Consider the following 11,681-nt stretch of genomic DNA (forward strand, 5'->3'; position numbering starts at 1 on the left):
ATGTTTCATAAGAAGCTTTAACCATTAATACATACAGTAAAAACACACTTGACTGGCTCTCCCCAAAAAAATAGTGCCAAAAATTAAATATACGTATAAATGATTAACTTTATTTTTCTGAATACGATAGATATGGTTGGGGGTGTGGTCAAAAAGGAACAATAAATGAGTGGTTACAAAACTATTTTGACAACTAATTACACTGACTACTTACAAACTCATTTTGACTCCTTCACGGACTTTAAACACAACAGCCCTGATGCAGATCTGCAAATTAGGGCAAAAGTCAGCAAATAAATAGTTGTTAACTATTTTTTGTTCCTTATTTTTTACCACACCACCGATCATCTCCTTCTTATTATAAGTAAAATAAATTAATAAAAAAGTAGTTATAAAACATGGAGTCCTGTAAAACAAACCTAACCAACTTTAAGACTAATATTAAAAAACTTTAATGTTGTTTGTAAATTTAAATTAAATCATGTATCTAAATATGTTTTCTTAAATTATTTTAATTAGGTTTCATTAATTTGAATTCATACCATATTTTAATGTAAATATGACCAATATATTAAGTTTTGTATTGCATTTTACTTAATATATAAGTTTGTAGTAGCTTGCTGCTATCTTCTGGTCCCTACGTAAACTATAATCTTAGGAGCTACCACCAGCCAACAGCTGTTACAGCCCATCCTAGTGGCCAAGACTTTAACCACAATTCAAGAAACAATTGTCTCATGTTAATTTCTGTTGTGATTCCCAATGGACTTTTCATTCCAGCAGATATCGCTAGCTAAAATTTAACCCTAAAAACCTTCACTGATACCTTCAATTTATTATTCCAACAGTTACCTTATCCCCCATTCCTGCGAGGTGGCATGGTTGGAAGGGCCCTAGCATCACCCTACCTTAAGTCCTCCTCTCTTCTCATGTACCCGCTGCCTCCCCCTTCCCTATTATTTTTTGACTCCTATTTCTTAATTATTATTAATATTCATTTATTATCTTTCTTCTTTAATTATTATTTGTTCCTCTATTTTTTAATCATCACACGGAGGCCCCTCACCCCCAAATATTTAAGTAGAGTTCGCATATGGACACATAAAAAAACCTCAGATAAGTATTTCACTATATACCTTCAAGTACCAATGGTAGAAAAAGTTTGTATTTAATTTGATTTATGTCACACTTACGTAATTTAATTTATTAATTCATGTTTTATTTTCTGTTTTAGAGGGATCGGAAAAAAAACTCTAAAAACTATCACAAAATAACTTACAAATGAGACAAGGAGTTGATTTACTACAAGTGGAACGGCTAATTTTACCATTGAGTTATTTCATACAATAACTTTTTGACCACTCTATCTTCCTTAATAATTTGTGTGCATACCTAAAGGTGAATACCCCTAATCCAAATCTGCACTTCTGCAAGGATCTAAGGAGCTTACCCTTAGTGCTAGGACTTACCCACTCAGCTGTTTGCATATACTCTACAACTGTAGTTCTCAAAGTTTTTTTTCAATATGGCATCCTTTCAGAGCTAAAAACATTGCACGGTGCTCTTCTCAAGCCAAAAAAATATAAAAATGTCAGAACAATTAACCCCAGATAAGTATATAAAAATACAAAACGATGTAAAGTGACTGCTGGAATGATCTGTATATTTACTATTTTGATTTTAATCTTTTCTTTTTTTTTTGTAAAGTTCTGAGAAAGTGGCATTCCCTTGTGGCACTCCTACACACGCTTTACGCCTTGTGGCACCCCTACATGTGCTTAGGACACTCCAGGGAGCTGCAGCATCCATTTTGGGAACTTCTGCTCCACAGCTAACATAATCTTACTGAAAATCCATTTTCCAAGACCTTCTCAAACTTCTCAACAAGCTCATTTCCTAAATTGGTGTCTACACTAAACACATCATTACACAAATCAAATTAATATTGAATTATTTTCACTTCTATACACTGCGAATTAACTAACTCTCTAACTTAATTTAATATTCCCAACTAGGACAGATGAGTGGAGGTCCTACTGTATATATCTTTTTTATGAGTTTATTTGTTACATTGATTCGATTATTTTTATATTTTAGTTTATGAAAAAAAATACAACAAAATGTTTTCATTTCTTCACAAATTTCTTATTTAGTTCAGACGTTTTTTAATGCATATGAGTATATTTGAATACAAGCTGTCTTAAGGGATATTCAAAGATTTTTTATTGCAAATTATGTTTTTTCATTATATATTATATGGCATATTCTGCAGGTTTTTACCTTCATATAGTTCAATACATAAACAGGACAATTATCACCATATACTAATTATTTAGTTGGACTTCTTTAAAAAATTTTTTTTTCCTATGCCACAGGAAGTGGGCTATTACACCATTTTCCCTCTCGCAGCCCAATACAAGGTAAAATTGTTTAAAAAAATATAAACCTTTAGAATTTTTATTTTACTCTATTTATCAAACTATCGTATTAAAGTGTTGAACAATGTAGATTAATTAATTTAAATAAAATTTAAACTTTCAAACGATTAATTCATTATAACTTGACTGCATTCATAACTCACGACTGTGAAATTATTTATTTTTAAAAATAATTACATCATAGGAAAGGAAAGGAGGGTGAAAAATAAATAAAAATATAAAATAAAAACAAAAAATTGAAAAACTTCATTAATTTCATTTATAATACACAAAAAAATACAAAAAAAAATTAAATAAACAAAACTATTAATTTACATAATTTTATGTTAAACTAATACAAACATAAACAAAAAATTTTTAACGATACATCACAGCATCTTCATGCCTTTTAGACAAAATTTTTACACAAAAAAAGTTTAAAAATTATAAAATAAATAAAAGAAAATATAATAAATAAATATAAAGTGGGGATAAAGGGATTTGATACATTGAAGAGGTTAAAATCAGCAGCTTCAAAGCCGCTTCCTGAGAAGATACAACAAATAAATAAAATAGAAGGACAATATATTAAGAGGAAAAGAAACTATCTTACAGGAAAAATTTCTAATAAATAATTAAACTATTACTGGCCATAGGATCTTTAGTCAATCTTATCTAAATTATATACAATAAAAATAAATAAATAAAGAGGTGCCCTACTTATTAAACAAATAATCTTAATATCATCTACATAACAAACAGACCATGAAATGTGTAACGCTTGGTGGTTACAAGCAATACTTACAAAGCCACAAAAATATGAACTACTCAAAAGATACCCTGATGGTTACGGAGGTAATGACAACTGCACTCAGTCTTATCAATTAGGATTCTAACATTTAGTAAAACTTACTCAATTCAACTTAATGTGTTAAAAATTAAAAATAAATGTTTTAATTATTGAAAAATAAAGGTTAACAGCTACCGTTTTACTATTGTGTTTAAATTACCGTAAAACCTCATTTATCTATCATAAAATTAATAAGACTAAAAAAGAAATGTAAGTCAATTTATATATTACTGTAATTGTTTCTTAAGATTTTAAAATAAATATCTGTCAATCACTTTTAGCATTCGCATCTTATTAGCTGATTAGTTCAGTAATTAATGTTATTCTCTTCGGACATAACAATACAATGTATTTAAAAAGAAATTAGGGTTACCTATGCACATACCCTCCCTCCTTAATCCTATTTTTGTCTCCTGAGTGTCTTAATGGCCCCTTACAAAATCAATATTATAGAAGGGACTACAAATTTTATTCTCTTAGGATATAACAATACAATGTATTTAAAAAGACAGTAGGATTATCTATGCACCAACCCTTCTTAATTCTATTTTTGTTTCCTAAGTATCTTAAAAGCCCCTTACAAAATCAATATTATAGACTCAATATTGAAATTTGTCAGTATATTGACTGTCAGTATTATTGACTGAATAAAAATGTAACAATCAATAATAATTTGAATCCTTGTTTAACATATGGCACTACTATTCTGACAAGAAACTCTAGTTTGAATATGAAAAATAAAAATTAAATTAATTTTGATAGAAATCTAAGTAAATTTGCCAAGATTGAGAAACATGGTAAAATTCGAAGCTTTGTTTCAATATTTTTTTAAAATTTTAAAACATTATTTTTGTTTTATAGATACTTTCATAATTTGATATAAACCAACATTATGCAGAAATTTAAAGTAAAATTAATTTGTGATTTATATGGTAAAATGTGAGGAAGCCCTCACCTCCAAATATTTCAAGTCGAATCCTCACGGAATGGACACATCAAAACATCAGGAAAGTATTTCATCGTAATACCTTCAAGTACCAATGGTAAAAAAAGGTAGTATCAAATCTGAATTATGTAACCATACGTAATGAAACTTATTAATTCAATTCTGTTTTAGAGGGATCAGAAAAAAAAAAATGGTTAAATTTATTACTATTAAAGTTATACGATTAAATTTCCGAGGGGGAAATAAAGGGAATAAGGGAAAAAAAGGATGGTTAAATTTTAGTTTACGATTTGTAATTAAGTTGGTTAGGATTTTTTAATAATAAAAGAAATGAGAAAAAAGTCAAAAATATTAGTTGTAATAAATTGATAATAAGCCTGACCAGATTATAAGGAGGTTAAATATTATAATTTGTTACTGATAACAGTGCTAAGATAATTTTTTAATTTAAAGTTTTTAAATGTAAATGAAAAAGTGACAAATATAATAAATTAAACATAAAATAAGACCAATTTATAATTAATAAATCTGATTATATTATTGTTATATTGTTTTATATGTTAATTTTAACTAGAATATATTAGACCTGGGAAGAATACCCTGCCAATTTTTAAAGTTGATGTGAGTCTATGAAATCATATTTTGAGGTGTGCTAATTTATCATAAAAAAGATTGTCTCGGATGAAGGCAGCCAGATTTGCCAGAAGATTGGACATTTGAAGATATTAATAGTGTAGGGACTGTATGAATATAATTTATTTTAATTGAATCGTTCTTGTTTATATCCCCTAAAAAATAATCTAATAAAAAAAGGTTTGCCTGATTTTATTTAGATAAATTAAAAAACAAACCAGAAAGCATCTATCAAGGCCTGGTTTCAACTGTTTACCTCATATAATTTTAATAATAAATTCATTTTATACTTAACCAAGTTTTTCAATTATCTGTCATCTAGTTTCCATGGTAAATAGAGGTTTTACAGCATATTCACTAAGAATACAAGAGTGCCGAAACAGTTATCACAAACAAAAATTTCTATCCAGTATGAGATTCTATATTAAGCAATGTTTTGTTATAACTATTACTTAACAAAGAATTATAAAGAATAATGAAACTTTTTTAAAAGCATTTTGTAATGCCAAGTATGGGTACTTAAAACAACCTTTGCATACACAACTAAATACTTATTCACTTACTACTATTTACTTTATTAACTAAGCGCTGAGGAATACCATACTTAATTATACAAGTTATAATTCTAAAATTTGAGGTATTTAAGACAAATAAGTGTTTTTCATTAAACTAATTAAATAGAAAAAATAAGAAAAAACATGCGATTAATCGCATTTATCTAAGTACACAGCCTTGTGTTGAAACTAAGCTCGCTTAATATGTTCCACACTTATTAGGAATAGGGAACACGTAACATTTTTATTAGCCTACATCATACGATGACTCCAGAACCCACCTCTGTTGTAAATGTAACCTGAGGGAGATGAAGCCTGCGCCTGTCTATTGAAGCAGTCGCAGTTGTAGCTCCGGAGCACGCAGTCGAAGACCTCGCCTGATTGATCATGCCCATAGACGTCCTCGCTCCGTTAGTTGTAGCCTTACGATAGACCTCAAGTACTACTCTATCTCCAAATGATCTGTAAAAAACAAATTAATAAATTTTGTGACTCCTTGAGAGTAAAACTTATATTGCAAATAATGTTTTATCAATATTTTGATATGCAATCAGTTCCAAAGTGTTTAAATAATAGAACATGAGTTATAAGAAATAGTTCTGCTTAATTTATTTTATAAAGTTTTATTTATTAAAAAAATAGATATATTGCAAGGGAGTGGATTATGTCCTGAATGAGCAATTTTCCTGAAAATTAATTCTATTTTAACATTAACCAGCTATGTAATGAAAAACAAAATAATTTTTTCTTTTTTTTTCTCTTTATTTTGATTTGAAATAAACATTATTGGGCAACAAATATTATAACTTTGTATTCTGTAAATTTTATAGAATGGTACCCAATACTAATTCATGAGATTAGACCACTGAACAATGTGGTATTAGTCATTTCCATGCGCCATGAAGAGGATTAAGAGCGCCCTCACTCGTCCAGAAAAGTAATGTGTTTTTAGATCAGCTAATGACCAACAGAAAACACTCAGCAAACCACAACGTGGTGACTCTGCTTTCGGCCCTAATTGACCAACTTTATTTTTGTTTCTGTTTTTTTTTAAAAAAGCCAATGTTAGCATTCATAATATAAAAGAGCGAATCCCAATACAACAAAGTAACTTATTGCAAAATTATAAAAAAATGGAAGAAAAAATTTAGTGCGAGCATCACACAACTTTCACTTACCACTCTAGTTTGAGATGAAATTTATCATCTCTGAAATGTACAACAGACATTTCTTTGTTATTTAGAATGACAATAGTTCCCCTTACTATGTATTTCATATATGGGTAATTGATAGTAAAATCTATCGATTATAAAACATTTATTTTCTCCTATAGCTAATTATCAAATTCCATCATATTTTATATTTATCAATTATTTCTTGCAACTAACAATAAGAAATGTTAGTTATTTCAAATAAACAAGATTAAATTTATCTTTTGAAAATTCGGCATTTAAGCGCTGTCTATATCAGTGAGGATAAAACCTGATGTAAGGAACCACTTAATTTTGCATTGATATGAAAGCTTTAAGTAAAATCATTTGAGCCTTTTTTTTTTTTAAATATTAACAACATCTAAAATTGATATAGATGCACTTCTAGTGAGTCGATTGTAGCAAAAAAGTCGCTGTTCCATCCTAGGCATATACCTATACCTACCTTATACAGATAATTTAAATGTTTTAGAGCAAGGCAGTTCACGCAGACATACCATTTTGTGAGATTTGATTTTTTCAATTCAGAGAACCTTAAAACATGAATTTCCATTGAAAACTCAGATTCAAAATTTATCATGATCGCAATATCCCCTTATTATTAAAGTAAAAGTAAAAATAATCATCTGTAATTTAAACTTAAATATAATACAAAAATTTTAAGTAATTACTTAATAAGTTGAAGAATTTCTTCTTCCTGGAGGGTAACAACATTAGTTTTTCCAACAAAAATTACATAATCTCCTGGGCGTAAGCCCGCTTGATCAGCTGGTAAACTAGATTCAACTCTTTCGACCCTGAAATGAAAAAAAATTTTTTTTAGTTCAAACTACTATTTAAGTACAATATCAGAATATATACACTATCTATATAAGACAAATCAAATGAAACTAACAAGATTATAGTCTATATAATATAAAAATGTGTAAAAAGCTTTTTATTAGTAAACAAAATAAAAGGTGAAAAATGTTACGTCAGATGTAAAATAAAAATTGATTTTTGTTCGTCTTTGTAAAGTTACTTAATTTGCAAATGTATATTAGTAGCACAGCATTGATAAATTTTATTCAATATTATTAATACCCAATAATTTTTTCCTTTATTTATTTATAATATGCAACAAACCATTATATACACAATAAAGAGGTCAAGACAAGGTATAGGGTTTTATTAGCAAATATTGATCAAAGTTTGGGTTGCGAGTTATGATAATTGGCTAAAAATCATATATTTCTAATAACCAAATGCCTCCTAATTGGCTAGAAATATTAGTCAATTGTTTTCCTTTCTTGTAAATTATAAATCAAATATTTATATAAAGATCATAAAATAGTTACCTTGGAGGGTGTGTCCATGCTATCGAAAAACCAAAACTACATCCAGGTTGTCGAGTAAGAATTCTGGTAGTTGTGAATGGAGTTCTACCAGATTTTGGATTCTCATCTTCTGGAGGATCCAATTCAAGATGTCTTAAAAATATCTGATCCTCATGAACTAAAAACAAAATTAAAAATATTACTATTTATAGCAATTAAAAATATGAAGAGTTTAATACCTGAATATTTTATTTTGCAATCTTTTACAAATATTTCTTAGCTGTAATTACCTCGTTCAATATCTTTTTTCAATGCTCTACTTTTTCTTTTTTCTCTCACTGCAATTAGATATCCAAATGTAAATATAAAATAATTATTTCAATAAAAAATGTTATTCCGAAATGGATCAGTTTAGAAGATTTTTACCTCCAGGATTATCTTGAGGAGGTCCTACTTCCGACTCGTCTACACTTAAAAGTTCTTCCACGCTGGACTCCGATTGGTTAGCCATTACATCTGTACATGGATAAACATTTTATATTAGTATTAAACAAGTAATTTACCATAAACAAGAATATTACTTAACAACAATTTTTAAAGCTATTGGAATTTTTTCATTAACACAATCTTAAATATATATTCCATTAAAAAATATTGCAATACGATTTTATTTTAAACTGTCGTAATTAAAAAAAAAAAATTATGTAGTTATATAACATAAAAATGTAAGTATTATTGATGAAAAAAATGTGAGTATTATTGATGAAAAAAAAAAGAAAATATGGATGAATACAATATCAATTTATTAATTAGTAATTTATGCAATTAATGCAAAACTTTGATTTTGAAGTTTAAGGGTCACTTAATTTTCCTACAAGAATAATAAAAATTTTGAGATTTACCATGGAAAACCTCCAATGTAAAAACAAAATACATTAAACATGTATGAGGTATTACTTTTAATAATTGTTCATATTTATTTTAGTCAATCAAAATATCATAACAGATATGGATAATGTGAGATGAGATAATGATAATATTTTTTCTAAATCTGTTATTATTAGTTAACATGTCTATGTGTGGAATCAATTTAAAATTTGATAAAAATACAGTAATATAAGATGTAAATTATATATCTATTGTGAATTACATATAAATAAATAATAATAGAAAAGTTATTTTAAAATATAAGTTTTGCTTAAAACAAGTTACTATTTACCTGCTTGTTGGTGCCAAACATTTTCTGAATTTGTCATACTTGGAACATTTTTTATTCTTCCACAGCTCTGGGATAGTAGCCTGAAGGATCCAGATATGTCCTGGAAAAGTATATATATTTTTTAAAAAATGTTTTACTTATAAATGAAATTCATATGCACTAAACAGAACAGGTTATGACAAGAGGATTTTCCCTTGTGGACTGAGCAAACTGAGGAGGGAAACCTTTGAAATACAATGATTTGATTACTTCAATTAGCGGAGAATTGATCCTTTTTAAAATACTCTTATCAAGAGAATAAATAGAAATATGTTTATATCATTCATTAATAAATAGAAATATGTTTATATAATTCATTAATAAATAGAAATATGTTTATACCATTCATTAATAAATAGAAATATGTTTATATCATTCATTAATAAATTTAAACCTAAATTTTTCATTTAATGAGAGGAATGCTTTTTTTAACAATAACAAGCAATGCTGCCTAAATACAATGGGTTGCCATAAGTTCACAACATACTAATCAGTCCTTAGGATAAAATACATATACTAACATAAGTGATTGACAAAGTTTTTTCATTATAACTAAATACAGTGTTCTTTGTATAAGTATATATATTTTTTATTAGTCTCTTGTTTATAACACTTAAATTAATGAACTTAGTACTATTAAAAAAGCACTAAAATTAATATATCTAAATAAAAATAAATAAATTAAATGAAAAAAGTTAAAAATAATTTCCACGTTAAATATATTAATTTATCAGAACGAAAACAAGGTAAAACCCAAGGAACTAAAAAAACAATCAAAATTACTTTTAGATAAAATATCAATGACAAAATATCACAACCTAGGAATAGAATAACTGTTAGTATACATATAAAAATAATATTTATATATTTTGATAAAAAAATCAAAATCAAAACCCCCTCTTCTATACTCAACATTAAACCCTCTAACAAGCTCTCTTTCACCTTCAGTACAATCAAAAGGTGAACTATTGGTCTCAGCAAAACAAGAAGATAATCAACAAAAAAACAAAACATGGATAACATATAAACAAAAACCACCACAAATTCTGAAGAATAGAAACAATTATTATTCTATTAAGATGAATTGGAGCACAGCCAGCAGAAAAACTTTACATTTTTATCGGTCAAGAATCAACAGTAATATACTTTTAATATTATTTTATTAACCCTATTATAATCAATATCTGAAATAAAATATTAGAAAATTAAAGTCAATAAGTTTTTAGTAAAATTATACTTTTGAAAGTATATAAAGAAAGACTGTATTTATTTCTGGATTAGCAGCTAATTTTGAAAACGATTATTGCTTTATCTACTTTAAGACCAGTCAGATTTATTAAAAGTATTTTACTTTTTCTTATTTTCATATATTAACTTACTTTTTTTTTTAAAGGGACTTATATTTTTGTGTGCGGGTATAATTATTCATTGTATAAATGATAGACAGTGTTTTTGTGTTTCAAATTTGTCACTTCATAGATTTTTTTTTTTATCGGGTTTAGGAAAATTTATGTTATGATTATTATAATATTTATATTTAAAATTTATTTTATTCAACAAATGGTTCAACTTCTTGTTACAGTTTATGTTTAATTTATTTTTGTTTCAGTGGTTCTAGTTGTTTTATGTTTTGTTCAAATTTATTTAAGGATTTTTACATGCTCTTATCATTAATTTTATTAACATTTTATCTATTATTAAAGATAGTTTTTTTTTATATATAGGTTACATTCATACTTTTTTATTTTATCCCGTATTTGCTTTTTAAATTTGCTTCTTTTTGTTTTCAATTGTTTTTCCCTCTATTACCCTCCAATTCATCTTGTATTTCTCTTCTCAAGAGACCCAACAAAAGTATCCAATGCATTATACAATGTTATTTAAATTTATGGACTTATTAAATGTTAACAATATTGGTATTCAAACATAAAAAAAAATAATAAAAAACTGACTAATGAATAAAGGAAAATTTAGAAACAGCTTAAAATAAAAATAAAAATAGTGGCCGTAGTAAAAAATTTAAAAACGAATAAGTACAATTAAAACTAATAAGTAAATTAATAAACAAAATAAATAGGTTAAAAATAAATAAAAAAAGTACTTACCCTTTTTATAACATGTTTAACTGCAAAAGACATACATCCAAGGAACTCACTTTTCCTGAAACAGAAGATTAATAATTGAAAATATAATTAAAAGCATCAATACAGAATTAAATATATTTGTTTGTTACATATATAATTATGTAAATATCAAATATGTATAGTAAGATATTAAACTATATGTTACTACAATGTTGTCTTGGTAATCCAAACTAATTACTGCAGGAGGGTTGTTAAGATTACAGAAAGTATTAGAAACGCTAGTGTAAAAAAAAAAATCAATAATATAATATAACTATTTTGACATATCTTATTGGAAATTTGACTGTTTTTGAAAAATTAATACTTTTTAAAGAAGTCAGTTATTATTTTTTTCCTGAGATTTCTGCTGTTG

The 11,681-nt window shown here is 26.7% G+C and overlaps 1 protein-coding gene across 1 annotated transcript in view; it reads right to left on the minus strand.

The window, feature by feature from the left end:
* LOC106684377 (Protostome-specific GEF) overlaps nucleotides 1–11,681 on the minus strand; it is a gene marked incomplete in the record, with an annotated part of 87,833 nt that overhangs the window by 47,707 nt on the left and 28,445 nt on the right. Inside the window, 7 exon segments of the mRNA XM_067053377.1 lie at nucleotides 5,682–5,862; nucleotides 7,283–7,408; nucleotides 7,949–8,105; nucleotides 8,218–8,265; nucleotides 8,354–8,443; nucleotides 9,147–9,246; nucleotides 11,291–11,345. Coding sequence (XP_066909478.1) covers nucleotides 5,682–5,862; nucleotides 7,283–7,408; nucleotides 7,949–8,105; nucleotides 8,218–8,265; nucleotides 8,354–8,443; nucleotides 9,147–9,246; nucleotides 11,291–11,345 — 757 coding nt within the window.

This window comes from Halyomorpha halys, unplaced genomic scaffold (assembly GCF_000696795.3).
Source record: "Halyomorpha halys isolate HHAL.00 unplaced genomic scaffold, Hhal_1.1 Scaffold576.1, whole genome shotgun sequence".
Taxonomy (NCBI): domain Eukaryota; kingdom Metazoa; phylum Arthropoda; class Insecta; order Hemiptera; family Pentatomidae; genus Halyomorpha; species Halyomorpha halys.